General features: G+C 34.5%; 1 protein-coding gene across 1 annotated transcript; it reads right to left on the bottom strand.

Annotated features, from left to right (window-relative positions):
* Positions 1-14,139: 14,139 nt before the first annotated feature.
* LOC114306712 (uncharacterized) lies at positions 14,140-15,298 on the bottom strand. The gene is made up of 2 exons (XM_028251996.2): positions 15,011-15,298; positions 14,140-14,897 (listed from the first exon to the last, which is right to left on the bottom strand). Exons 1-2 carry the CDS (start codon positions 15,248-15,250, stop codon positions 14,289-14,291), a joined length of 849 nt encoding a protein of 282 aa, XP_028107797.2. The 5' UTR covers positions 15,251-15,298; the 3' UTR covers positions 14,140-14,288.
* Positions 15,299-15,635: the final 337 nt, after the last annotated feature.

Here is a 15,635-nt window from a genome sequence, read left to right as displayed (position 1 = left end):
AAAAAGAAAGTAAAAAGATAGGTGAAATGTGAATAAAATATACGACAATGCTACGTAGCTCAAATTTTGTGGCTCAAAAGTAGCTCAAATGGCCAAAACGACGTCATTTTGAGTACAGAACAACATAAAAATGGCCAAAACGACGTCGTTTTGGCTATTTGAGCCACTTTTGAACCACAAAATTTGAGCTACGAAACATTTTCCTAAAATATATGTACATTTTACCTAATTCTACATACATTTTTCCATTCACTTTCTAACGCCTTTCTTAAATCTCCTAACCAAACACAATATTAAGAAAATAATAATATTAAAATGATGACATTATATTATTATATAATAATATAACACATTTATAATCATTATTGTAATGGATTCCGTATAATCCCATCAATATCTGACAGAACTACATTTATTACTAAAAAAAATAAAATAAATTAATAAATTTTAAAAATTTTATTTATTACATAAATTGTAGATGATATTGATTGAATGTGTCACCAGTCTTTAGTTACGATGCTGCTATTGGATGATTATTCACTTTTTTTCCTTTTTTCTAAAGTAGATCTGGCGTCACGTTCTTAACACTGCTGGAAAATCGACTTTTAGCTACTAAAAACGTCTCTAATTTTTTTTGTGACGTTTAGTATCAAACGCCGACGACGCGGCCGTCGCTATAGCTTTATGGCGTTTGAAAAACGTCGTTATATTATTATAGGCGGCGTTTTTAAAAACGCCGCCAAAAGTCCTACCTAATTGTACTGTACCGTCACTATGACATTTAGCGACGTTTTGAAAACGCCGTAAAGACATTTATACATTTTAAAAATCTAACCGTTGGAGTGGGTATATAGTGACGTTCAAAAAACGCCGCCATAGCCTTTATTTTTATTTTTTTTATTTTTAACGTTGCGCTAATTTTATATGGTTGAAAAAAAACCTGTCATAAACAATTATTAAGAACTAATAATTGATGTTTATTAAAATAATAAATAAACTAAGTTTGAAAACAAAATTAAAAATAAAATAATGAAGCTCTTGACACGTTATTATACCGATTAGTAACATGATTACACTCTCATCTATCCATCACATAACACATTTGGTATAAAGTTCAAAAAAAAAATTATAAATAAATAATAATAGGAGAAGAAGAAAAAGAAGAAATCTGATGCACCAACATTGTATTCAAGCAATCAATATTTTCTTTTTCCTTTTTGAAGACCCATCAAGTAGAGTAGAAAACTATGAAGAATCAATCAACATGCAAGAACCGTCCTTTCGGTTACCTTACAAACCTTAGCTTGTTAGAACATTAACTACATCTACAAAATATGATAGCAACTATTCAATACAAAAGTTTCTAAAGCCATTTTTTAGATAAGTAAAGAGTTTATAGCACCTGAAGCAAGAGCAGTCACTTTCCCTCGGGCCACAAGTAGCATATCAAGAACCACATCCCACATAGTCATCTCTTTCTCTTCTCCAACAAACTGATTCCATCCCATGTCCCCATCAGCGAAGTAGCCCCCACCGAAGGAAAAACCCCTATTCCATTCTTCATGTTCGCTCCCTGACATCGGTGGAACAGAGACAGGTATCCAAACCCCAGTTTCTTCAGAAACTGGCAAGTCATAACAAAAATATTTGCCAACTGTATCATTGCCAGCATTTGAAACATTATGATTCTGCAGATCATCACCCACCATAGTGCCATCAGGTGCCTCGGTTTCATCATCTTTCAGCTGTGCATTTTCTTCATTTACCAAATTATCAGTGGCCGACAAACTACTTTCTTTCCTTTGTTCCTCAACATCTTCAGAAACCTGAACACCAGCACCCAGCAATGCAAATAAACAAGCAGCATTTTAAAAACTGATTTAGAAACAGATGACAGAAAAATGATACCCCTTTTGTCCCAAGTCCTTTTTGTCCATTTTCTTATATTGGAATGTCACACGATAGTTCTTCACTTTAAAAGTGAAGTGTACAAAATTTTGTTACTTTTCTAAACTATCATTTTGAAAGAGTAGCTCTGAAATCCACCACAGAAAATTTTCCCAAGTTTTGGATGCTCATGCTTCCCACTTGAGCATGAACGCGTTAAATGCCCAATGATAACAAGTAATCACCATGAAAGTCCCTAAGAAGATGGGAAAACAAAAAACAGAAGGAAAAAAAAAAAAAAAAAAAAACTAAGAAGAGAACTGCAGTTCTGAAGTCTGATTATCGAACTTAATAAAATTAATCATCTATTATAATGCTCAGGGGTACAAATAAGTAGTCAATGCTCTTCAGCTAACACAACATTGATATCGTCATCCTCAAAAGCAAAATACACAGGATACTGTAACCAAATATAGCATCATCAAGATAGTTTCCATGATAAAATCACATTGAAATATAGAAAGTGAGAAGAAATTTGGGGATGTGAAACACCTTGATTAATGAGTAGGCCAATAAATTATAGGACATGACAGAAAGTCAAATGTCCTGGCCATTAAATGGTGTCTAAGAATCCTACAGAGCAATATAATATATATGTATCCCGAGTCCATTTGGGAGCCTGTAACAAACACTGCAGGTTACTTTGTTTAGAGTGTTTTGATAAAGTTTTTGCATACTACACAAACATAGCTTCAACAAGCTGAAACAATTCTTTCCATTGATATCACAACTCTTAACTGTAATAATCGATCAAATCCCTGCACTTTAAAAAGGACAAAGCACAACTGTTCAATCAAATCATGGTCTATCTTACAACAGGATCATTATGGTTTTGACAAAAAAAAAATAGTCCAACATCAATGATGTAACTCATTAGCAAGTGATTGTACTAAAATAATAATCAGTTTACATAGCATAAAATGCTTTCCAACACAAATGATCGTACATAATTCCAATTTCCTGTTAACTAGTATAAAACATTTTGAAGTACAAAACCCAGCTTAAAAATGTTTGAGTTTAACAGGACATTGAGCTTCTTTCAATGGTTCCTGACATCAGCCAGCTCCAAAGCCCCAGTTTCAAGCATACTGTTCAGGGTAAAGAACTGCAGAAGGCTGACATAAACACTCCTAAGATGGCTCACAATTAGACAACTCAAATTTTTCTTGCATACGGATTACATCTCATAGATAGATAGATATACCTTTAGTATCTAACATCTAATATCATGCCTGCACCTGTGTAATGTGTACTTATATATACTAGAGGGCATTGGAAGACCCTCTCTATGATCTATCTAGTAACAATATCTGAGGATACCTTGAAACAAATCCCAAACAAAATTATTTAATGGAATACAATTATATAAGTAAGCAAGTCACCCAAACCCTTAAAAAAGGATCCTAGAGAAAGCAAGACAGAGAAAAAAATCATTGTAAAATCTAGTAACTCAGCAAGATTGTGCCCATACCGTCTTTTATCCACAATGGCTAAAGGCGCATCAGATAATTTTTTTGCAAAAGCACGTGCTCTGGCCACCCCTCCAACATCAGGTGAGACCACGACCATATCATTAGAGTAAATCATCTTGCTAGCAAGATAATCAAGAATCACAGGCTAGTGCATGCAAAAGAAAAAATAATTAGAGACTAAATAAATAAACAATAATACCAGCAGTGGTTGTCCCATCTTTCTTAAATGTAGGCTTTAGTTTTGCCAAGTCTGATATCATTGAATATTTTTGAAATGGAATTACCTCAACATTTCTTAAGTTGAAATGGAATTACCTCAACATTTCTTACGTTGAAATGGATATGGAATTACCTCAACATTTAAAGCTATAGCATTGAATATTTTTGAAATGGAATTACCTCAACATTTCTTAAGTTGAGTGCGCTATCAACATCATCTGTTGTCAACATTTCTTAGCATTGAATATATATATATATATATATATATATTAATTATGGGTCCTTGTGAATGTTGACTTGATGTTGTGTAAGATAACTCTTCACAGTTTTCTTCAAATGAAAGTAGAAAATTTAGTAGCCCTTTCACAAAATAAAATTATAGGGCAGATTAGTAGTATTGCAAACTGTGGGCAGCTAAAATTTTTAGAATTAAAGATGTTTGTCATTCTATGTTAAAATTTAAAATCACAATGGATTAAACTTATCAACTATTCAACATAGTCAGCTACACTCTGCTTGAAATTTTAAGTGGTAGCTAATGTACATTACCAAATGCGGTTATGAATATATCACTAAAATCTCAGTTAAAACCACTTAATGGGTTTACAAAAAGAACCATACACAAATACAAAGGAAAATGTTCTTCCATTATATTAAAATGCTACACTTAAAATTTGTACAAAAACTCTATTTACAACCTGATGTGACACCCACATCAACCTGTGTTTTAAAAAGAAGGTAGTTACTGACATGCCAGATCATTTTGCAAGTTTTCTTCGTACGTATAGCATTACATGCACTTTTTACAGCTCATGGTCAAAGTAGGAAATAGAATAAGTTTACAATTAATAATTTATACCAACAGGAAGAAGCCAAATGTGTAGTGTCACAAGCAAAGATAAATGAATTTCAATATAACGGTTCAAATAAGTAAAACCACTTTCCTCTTTGTCATTTGACACACTACTATTAGACCTTGAATCAACATCAAGCCAATCCTCAAGAAGTATAGAATCTACTATGGTAAACAACAGAAAATGGAGACACAGATCATTAAGATAAAAGGTACACTCATTAAGATAAAAGGTACTATATGTAATACCTTGCTCAGAAGATATGCTATCCAAGTTAACACAGAACCAGTGGTCTCATGCCCAGAAACTAACATTGACAAAAGGTCATCTTGTAATTGTATGCTTGATACCTGCAACACAGTGGCACAAATGTAGAAACAAAGAGCAAAACCTTGCATGTCAATTTAAATGTGAAAAAGCCCATTAAACTGAAAAATGAGGGCACACTAAAATCAAATGCTTGACTTCATTCCATTTCATTTTTGTCTACTTTGGGGTGTCAAATCTGGGATCAAACAGAAATTTGGGTTTGCTAGCATTGCACAGACCTTGTTTTCATAGTGTTGTGGCTACAAACATAAGCGCTCAGTTATGCTAGAATCTAAAGCACAAGAAATTTTTTGCAGTAGTCTTAATTTTAATGAAAAAGAAAATAAATACAGGCCTAGAGAGCAGATTATCTGTGCAACTCCACAAGCATAGGAGACCAACTACTTTCAGCTTGTCATTAGAATGAAGGAAAAATCCATATGCTACATAAAGCCCTAAAACAATTTGACTATATGCTCATTCACACTGAAATAAACTAAATGTATTCTTTCACCCCTTGATTTTAATTTTAAAGAGAAAATAAAAAGGAAGAGATCACCAAACAGAAGACGGGGAAAAGGTAACAACAGCACCTTATGATTTCAGGTAAGCTACCATTGACATAGTTTGGGGGGGGGAATGTAACTAAGCTACACAGTGACATAATGGGGGGGGGGAAACGAAGAAACCAAACATTTATATATATATATATACACACACACACACAACACAAATAAGCAATAGATCTCAATAACCAAATCAAGAGAGATGGGAAGGAAGAGCTTGAGAGAGAGAGAGAGAGAGAAATCAATACCTCGCGGTGAAGCTTCGAAATCGAGAGAGAGAACTTCAAATCGAAATCGCTCTGAGATGAATTTCAAAATCGCAATCGCTCTGAGACCGATCTGAGAAATCTAAGCATAGCCTCTCCTGAGATCACTTCCTCTGCGATCGAAACCCACCCCTCTTCTCTCTTCGCAATCTCCCAGAGCTTTAGAGCTTCAGAGCTTCAGATCGATATCGCAGAGAACAAAGGATGAATATATAGAGAGAGAGGGAGAGAGGGAGAGAATCACCTAAACATAGATTTCGAAATCGAAATCGAGGGGGAGAACTTCGATTAGGGCTACAACGAGAGATGAATCAATCCGTGAGAGATGAATCGATCCGTTGAGACTGTTTAGAGAGAGAGTGAGAGAGAACGAGACAGAGACTAATGAGTGAGTGAGAGGTTAGGGCTACAAAATGTATTTATAGTTGATATTCACCGCTCGCCCATTGGAGAGAGAGAGAGAGAGAGAGAGAGACAGGACATTCGAAGTCGTTTTAAAGCGCCTTTGGTTACCGAGACGGCGCCGTTTTGATTTTAAAAAAAGCGACGTTCGAAAAACGCCGTTAAATACTATCAAACTGTGGCGTTTAATAAAACGCCGTTAAAAGAATGTCGCCAAAACTCATTTTTCTTGTAGTGTAAGCAGCAAATAAATAAAGCCCTTATTCAGATTAATGTTCTTGTTGGCTTTTATACTATCGATCAATTTCGGTTACTAGAAAATGTTATAAAATAAGTTGGCAATGAGAAAATTAATGGACCTGGAGCCCTTGGGCGTTGTTCGGACCTGTAATGTCTATCACAAGCTTTATTTTAATAATTCGAGTCGTTTATTTTACTACACACTTCATGCATATTAATCACAAAAAAATTAGGTCGATTTAATGACCGCAACCTATTCAATTGTTACGTTTTTTACCAAAAAAAAGGAGACAATTGTATTTTTAAATATATATGTATATATATATTTGATAACAAACGTAATAAATTGAATAGGTTACGATTATTAAATCAACCTAATTTTGTTTGTGATTGATATACATGAAGAGTCTGACAAAATGAATGATTCTGATCATCGAAAAGAGATCTGTAGTGGAACCTCATAGATCTACACAACGCCATCCAGTCCGGATTAAGGACTGAAGGGGATCCACCTCCGAAAGTGCAAAAGAGATATGTGTCCTCACATGGATGGTACTATATTTTAGATAAACTACTAATAGGTCATAATAGTTAGATTTAATTTCTATCAAATCCTATTAAAAATAAGTTCTAATAAAATCGTTACTAAAAATAATTTTTTGTTACAATTTTTTGAATATGTCGCCAAAAATTAACAATTAATGACTTTTTTTATTACTGTTTTTATAAATTGTCGCTAAAAATTACAATTAGTGATTTTTTCCTGTGACAAAATTTCAAGTTGTCGTTAAAAGTTGAAAATTAGTGACATTTTTTTGTAACCATTTTTTTAAATTGTCGTTAAAACTTATAATTAATGACTTTTTTGTAACAAATTTTTTAAACTATCACTGAAAATTAACAATTAGTGGCATTCTTTAATAATTAATAGTGTTTGATAAAAAATGTCATTAATTATCATAGGACATATGCACTTATTAGGACCTACACGTAAGTTCTCTATTATTTTTCTCTATATTATATTTATTAGGGTTTCTCTTTCTTATTTTGGGAGTTTATTTGTATCAATTATATATTATATTTGATTTTTAATATTATGATTGTAATGTATTGAATGTCATTATAATATTATATATGAATGTTATAAATAATAAAAAAAAATTTACAAATTGATAGCTAGCTTTTTAATCGAATTGTGCAGCAAAGGATGCAAGCCACTTACTTACTCAAGCCTTCCTTTACACTTCTTTTTCTTTTCCAAGTTCGATAGAAAATTTGTATGTCTTCTTCAACACAAAATGATACAAAGTAACAAAACGTAAATAAAAAACATATATAGAAAAAGAAAAAGAAAAAGCAAAAGTGATTATTCACACAATTATTCCAAAGAGAGAAAAAGAAAACAGAGAATCTCTTTACGAGACAAATGTAAGCAAGACCATTATTTGTTTGTAACAGTTCACCAACCGCGTTAAACATGACATTGAAAATATCACATATCAAAGTTTTAAGCAATACACTCTCACGGTCAAGTTAGGATTCGATTACTACAATAAATATTGAATTTTAGAAATTTTACTTTGCACCACAATAGGGTTAGATTAGTGATCGACAAAACTGTCTACCTAACCTTCTTTATGCTTTTTAAATTTTTTATGACACCATATAGGATGATATTACCGTTATATTTTATTTTTTATTTTTGAATGACAGGTATAAAAAGAAAGGTATGGACTATGTCAAACAAATTACTTGGAGGGTAATATTACAACTGCATATTTTTTTACAATATTTTTTATTGCTTACTCACAATAAAAATAGGTTTTATATCATGTGATGATGTGAGGTCCACTTTCATTGCATGTAAACTGTAAAAAAAAATGTTATAAAAAAAGGGAGATTTAGTCAAAATCCTCACATAATAAAATTTTAATGTATTAAGGACAAGCACAAAAAGTTTTCCTTGAAAAGTCTAACAAATATCACTATTATCAAAATATTAAACTTTAAAATAATATAACTTTTGATGTAGATATCGATTTTTAATAAAATTAATATTTTTAAAATTCACTAATCAAGATTTATCAAATAAGATCTATATTGACTATAAAATTCTTTAAAAAAAAAAAAGAATGTTACCGTTAAAATTGATGTAAACAGTAACAGTAAAATGTTACTCTATTTGATAGTAACATGTCACTTTATCTCATAGTAACATGTTACTCTGTTTGACAATTAGTCTATTTGACAATAACACGTTACTCTGGTAATATTATCCAAGAAAGAGAAAAAAAATTATATTTTATTTTGTCCTTATTTAATTATGTGTTTTCTTCTTAGAGGATTTATGAAGAAAAATAAAGTGGACTATCTGTTTTACCAAATAAGGGTCCAATAAGAAAGAGTTTGCATAATTTCCCATAAAAAAAAAAAGTTTGTATGTACTGCAACTGTTACCATATTTTCTCACGACAAGCACCGATATGGGCCTGTAGACTTGAACTGGTATATAGTAGCCCCTGTGGGCTTCATTTGACTCTACACATGTTGTAATTTGTATGCCAGCAAACAATCCATGCTATCATTAAATTCTGTGGCCTAGTAATATCATGGTGTCTATTTCTAAATTGTTGGTCAGGTTTCAAACTGTTTCCTTTTTTTAAGAAAAAAAAACCTTTTCATAGGGCTGGATAGCGAGTTATCCGGCCCACACAAACTACCATACCCGAACCGACCCTCACACTGTAGGCGGTTTCGCAAACATAATAGGGTCGGGTGCGGTTTGAAATATAACAATTATTCAGATTGCGGACAGGTTGTGAGTTTTACCTGCACCCGTCACAACCCGCCCGCACTTAGAATATATAAATATATTTTTAGAAAATACCTGGACCGTTCATCTATGATCTATATCCTATTTTTGGTTGCGCTGCCTAAACAAACCAAACCCTAATCCTAATCCCTAGCTCTCTTCTCTTACTCATTTTCCTTCCATCTCTCTCGTTCTTCCACCTTCTCTCACTCACTGATCGACGTCCACTCTGCCTCTCCGGCAACTCTCATCGATCGACCAAGACCTTCGCAAGAACTTCGCAAGATCCTGATCCACCGATCGACTAATCCACCTTCGCAGTATCCACTTTCGCAAGATCTATCTTCGCAAGATCTTCTCTCACTCTCTCTTCTCTTTCTACCTGATCGACCTTAGCAAGATCGACTCTCTCCCTCTGGCAACTCTCAACTAAGCATCCCTCTGTTTTTGTCTCTCTCTCTCTCTCTCTCTCTCCCCGCAAGATGCACAACAGATTCAAATGAGAGAACACTCCATCAGAGGAAGAACTTACAGATGAGATTCAACTTTTTTTTTTGGGTCTCAACTAGTTGGTTGTCTTCTAGGAATCAAATATAATATTTTTTTTTTGAATTTAGAAAAATGATATTCAAACTCTACACTTATGTTCACTCCCTCCTAAGTAGTTATCCTATTTATTGGGCCATTTTTCCATTCTTTTTGTTTTGTTTTGTCTTTTTTGTTTTGAGATAAATTTAAAATTCAAACATAGTATAAAAAAGTTGAGCTTTTAAATCTCACCAATGAAGCATAAGAGAAGAAAATGGCGAATGTTGACATCACATGTACGTGTAGTGTTGTAGGCAAGCATAAAAATGTTTCATTGGAGAAAGAATAGATAGATGGTAAATCCAATTGTATAGATTGATTTTTATTTTGTTTTTGCCTCATTTGACCTTTGTATTTGAGAAGTTGATCTTATTGTCCCTATTGTTCCTTTCTCTTTTTAATGCAGTTGGTTAATCGTGTCTCTTCAACTTTGAAATTTTCAAGGATTATAAACAAAATCCTTGTTTGATCTTTGAATTTGTTGTTGATATCTGTGTTTGGTGATGATATTAATCCTTGTTCGATTAATTGAATTTGTTATTGTTATCTGTGTTTGATGATGATATTAATCCTTATTTGATTAATTGAATCTGTTATTGAATTTTTGGCATAATCTATTTAGATTATGTTTAATTGAATCTAAAATTGAATTTGTTGCTGTTCTTCATAGACTTGTACAAAACATTGTTTGATTAATTGAATCTGTTATTGAATTTTAATTTAATCTGAAATTGAATCTGTTAGATTGTTAGATTAATTGAAATTGAATATGTTAATTGAAATTGAAACTGTTAATTGAAATTGAATATGTTGCAGAACATTATTTGATTAATTGAATCTATTCTTCATAGATTGTTAAAGAAAAAAGTCCAAACTGCAAACAGCCTGCACATCATCGAACCTTATCCGCACAAATCGCAAACCACACTGCGGGCGGTTGCGGGTTGACTTTTTCCCAAACCACATAGATTCGGGCAGGTCAAAACTGAACCGCAAACTGCACAAATCTGATCTGTGACCACCTTTTTTTTTTTTATTCAACTGAAGAGATAAAACAGATTACAAGTCTAGAGTCATGGGATATTAGAATCCCTTCTTGAACCAACATTAATCATGTCAGTAGCTAACAAAGAGGAAATAGAACTAGGTGGGTCTTCTAGAAAAAGGAGGTACTCCTGTTGATTCACTCCTAGATTTGCCATAGCATCTGCACTATGATTTACTTCCTTGGGAATTGTGGCAATAGTGCATTGACATCTTCTGAGGATGAAGTTTGCATCTTCAATGAGTGCCCGATATGGTGAGTTCTCACCAGCTTCGTCTCGAATGAGTTCCATAGCCAGTTGAGAGTCAGTTTTGATTTGGATGTTGGCCATTTCTTTCTGCATGATTATGGTATGACCTCTATATATGCCCCAAAGTTCAGCCTCTAGACTTGTACAGTTACCTAAATAGCCATAATATCCCTAAACCCAGGTACCTACTTCATCTTTGAGCAACCCACCAAATCCAGATTGGCCAGGATCACCCTTGGAACATCCATCTGTGTTGAGCTTAAGCTGGCCTGCAATAGGACAAGACCAGAGCATTAGTTTAGGATCTTTAAAATTTGGGTGGAAGATAGCTTGAAAAGCCTCCTGAGTTTCCATAGCCTTTTAGAGTATGGAGTTAACACTGGTGTAAGGAGGTTGTGTAAGATTATTGAACACTTCTCTGTTTCTTTCTTTCTAGATGATCCATAGGGCTGTCAAAAAAACTATAGACCAGTGAATATTGTTGACTTGGTCTTTGCTGTGGATATTGGTTTTAATCAATTCCTGAAAGGTAGCACTATTGCTGTGTTGCCACCAAGTAGAATTCTGCAGATTCAACCAAATTGACTTAGCTTTTGTGCAGCTTCTGGATAAGTGGTGCATGTCTTCTCTGGATGAATGACATCTGGGGTAGATATATGTGTCTGACACATTCCTTATGAGCCTTATATGATTAGTTAGAAGTCTTTCATGCATGACAAGCCAGAGAAATGTTCTCAGTTTATGAGGGGCCTTTAATTTCCAAATCCATTGCCAGTTAACTCCATCTGTTTCTTGGTTTGATAAGGCTTGATAGGCTGCTGCAGTAGAGTACTTACCAGTGGGGGAACTTTTCCAATGAGGTGTGTCATTATATATCACATACCTGGGTCTATGGATTCTAAGAATGGTATCAATGGTCTGTTGGGGTAGCAGGTTGTGAATTGAAGTGAGGTCCCAGTTTCCATCATCATTAAGAATGGAACTGACTTTGGTTAGATCACCAGTGTGGACTCCCTGGATTGCCATGCATAATGGTTGTTCTCCACACCACCAGTCAGCCCAAAGAGAAACATGCTCCCTAGTCCCAACATCCCATTTAATATTTCTATCTAAGACATCTCTGTTTTTGATAGTATGTGAGACTTGTCTCCTAGTAGGCCAGTTGGATAGAGAATAGGTTTTGAGGTACTTAGTTTTGAGAACTTCACACCACAGCTTAGAGTTAGTGGCAATTTTCCAACCAAACTTAGAAATAAGGGCAAAGTTCTGGACTTTGGCTTGTCTAATACCTAAACCCCCATGTTTCTTACTTTTATAGACCTGCTGCCAGTTCGCAAGATGAACTTTCCTCTTGGCTTCAGTACTACCCCAAAGGAAATTTCTATTTAGTTTATCAATTTGGTCACAAACTTTCCTAGGGATTTCCATTGTTTGCATAAGATGGTTAGGCATAGTTGAAGTGACAGCCTTAATCAGGGTTGTTCTACCAGCAAGGGACAAGTTTTTAGCTTTCTATCCTGAGAGTCTTTGGGCCATTTTGTCAAGGATGTCTTTAAACTGGGATTTGGAAACTCTGCTATGGAGGAGAGAAATGCCAAGGTATTTACCCAGATCAGCAGTGAGAGAAATGCCACAATGAAAGCTGAGAGAGGTGGCTTTCCTTCTAGGGACATTTGAAGAAAAGAACATCTTTGATTTTTGAAAATTAATTTTTTGACCAGACATATCACATAATTCAAAAAGAACATCTATAATACAATCACAACTTCTTCTAGTAGCTCTAACAAATAAGATAAGGTCATCAACAAAAAACCAATTGGAAATGGGAGGGCTATTTTTAGAAGCTGGAAGGCCCTTCCATTCACCATTTTTAGTTTTAATTCTAATCATGTTGGACAGATTTTTCATGCAAAGAACAAATAAAGAGGGATAGAGGATCCCTCTGCCTAAGTCCTCTTCACATACTAATGCTGGGTAAGGCCTCACCATTCCAGATGATGGTAGAATTAACATTAGACACACAGTTCATAATGAGAGTGATCCAATCAGGATTGAGATTGAGTTCTTTAAGAGAGTGGTGGATGAAATCCCAGGAAATGCGATCATAGGTTTTTTCCAAATCAATTTTGAGAACCATGCCTCCAAACTTGCCTTTCTTACCTCTAAGGCTTTTTAGATTGAATATTGAATTTGTAAATAGGTGGACTAGATTGGAGTAGACGCCCAGTTTGAATATATCCGATCTAATATTGAATTTGTGAGTATGATTTTTCCTTAATAATTTCCAGGAATAGTTTGATCATAGATTATTCTTCTTCTTATGTAACCTTAGCCCTCATGTCTCTGAATACGAATTTATCCTTGTTTTTGCTCCACAATAAATATTCTCTTTTACTATCAAATATCTACCGGAATCATTCTTGAACAGACATTCTAATCAAATGTAACAAGCTAAGGATTCAAGCCACCCTTTCATTTTGGTCGCATGATGTCGAAATTTTGTTTGATCAAAATTGCTATGCTTCACACAAAAAGTTCCACCCAATTAAAATTCCATCTGCATCAACATAATGAGGTGTATGGACAAATAAAAAATCTCAATAAAATAGAGTCCAAGTTATCACACTTCCTACAGCATCAAATTAAAGCAGAGTACTCTGTTTCTCTGCAGTGCAAAGTTTACCATTATTGAAGTAACATTGAAATTGCAATCCAACCCTTTTATTGAATAAAATCTACAGCATTTAAAACCCTTCTTCTTTTTTTTTGTGTGCAGGAAATGCTGTTTGTCACGCTATGAATTTTGTCAAACGTCATGTGTACATATTGCATTCATTCTACATGACAATTATAGTGCGAATCCATGAAACAAGTGGGAAAATATACATCTAACGATATATAGCATCTCATTTTTTGCCTTTTTCTTTTTAGTGTCATAATTTTCTTTATACCTTTTGGTACTTTTTTTTCATTTAACGCACCAATATCCATTTTTAATTTTTCAAACAGAGTAATATGTGATTAATTTTAAGGGCCATGTTAAAGTGTGCCATTAGGATTAGGGCACGGGTTTTAAAAATATTCCTATACAAGGGTAGTTAGTACTTTTTTCCATTGTACTTGATGGAGATATGAACAAACAGAAAAACACATCCTGGCCAATTATATTAAACAAAATTATGGGGAATTATATTATTTAAATCACTTCAATGTTTATTGGTCATCAAACTGAAGGGAAGAAAACTGGGAAACAAGAACTGAAAACACACACATACAGATGGCTTATACGTGAATATTTGTTAGACAAACAGAATCTAGTTAATTAGTAACCACTAAGTCGTTCCCAGGTACCTTCTTAATTGAACCAAAGACGAGCTTAGCATAGAGTGGTAATTGCGCCATGGCAAAAATTGTAATGGGTAGAAATACAACTAAATATTCGGCAATCCATGCGTCTCCTAGCACGTCTCTGAGAACGAAGAAATGTCCACCGCAAAATGATACCAACATAGAAGCCATGGATATGAAGAGCGCGGTCAAACCAATTAGGAGCTTTCTAGGCAAGTCAGTGCCAAAATCCATGATTTGGTGTCGAGAGGTGAGAATGGAGAGAAACATGACCACTGCTGTTAGTGAAAAGCAGAGTGCTGCAAGTGATGAGCTTGCAAACACCTCAAACATGCGTTGTTGTTTGAGAATGGGTTCTCCGTTTTTCCCATTAATGCTGCCAGGCACGCTAGCCGATGTGGCAAAGGCGACCGTTGCCATGAGTGTTGCAACGATAGTGCATGACTCTGAGGCTTTGTTTAGCCACTCGGTGTCGCTTTTCACGAGCTCTTTGTGTTCTTGCCTGAAGGTTTCTTCCGGTGTCTTGCCTTTGTCGTTTTGGTAATTCAGCAAATATTTCGGCACAGAGTTCTTAATAAACTGCAGTATGGATTAGAAAAAAAAAACTATTATCAGTCATGTTGAAGCATTAGACAGCTGATCAAATATATATTAGTTTTTAATAAAATGTACTAGCAAGCTAGCCTCCGTACCTCGTACCACTTGATTTCCCATTGCATTTGAAGCACAACACTTGGATCGAGCCAAGGCCTATCAGTACTGAGAATTGCAGCAAGATGCAATACACTGTTTCCATTTTCATCCACATAATCGAACAAATTATTTGTTATCTGGTTTCCATCTTGCAACAATTTGTAGATATGGAGTTGCCTGTTTTCTACTGCCAAAAGCATCAAGTTCTTTCCCTCTGAGTTCACGTCATGTATAGCCATAGGAAAAGTGTTAAGAATATCCCTTACTATTTCACCAATACCATTCTTTGTTGCTGTAAAATAAATGTATTATTGATTGATATTTTGATTGATTTATATTGATTTGTATGTTACAAGCTATTATATAGGAGAGGTGTGAGGTAAGTGAGTGGTGGTAGTGGATGGTAGTGGAGGTGGTGGGTGGTAGTGGAGATGGTAAGTGTGTTAGGTTTAGTGGAGTGAATGTAGTGGGTTAGGGTAGTGGGTTAGGTTTAGTGTACATTAACAGCCCCCCTCAAACTCAAGGAGGTTAGACACAAACCAACTTGAGTTTGGAGAGAGTAACAAAACAGAAAAATAAACTGATAAATAAAACAGGATAGGAGACACGGTATGGTCGTGTCAG

The sequence above is a fragment of the Camellia sinensis genome, chromosome 14 (assembly GCF_055761805.1).
Source record: "Camellia sinensis isolate YWXY chromosome 14, ASM5576180v1, whole genome shotgun sequence".
NCBI classification, from domain to species: domain Eukaryota; kingdom Viridiplantae; phylum Streptophyta; class Magnoliopsida; order Ericales; family Theaceae; genus Camellia; species Camellia sinensis.
The sequence above is the reverse complement of the archived record's forward strand: the minus strand, read 5'-3'. Positions and strand labels throughout refer to the sequence as shown.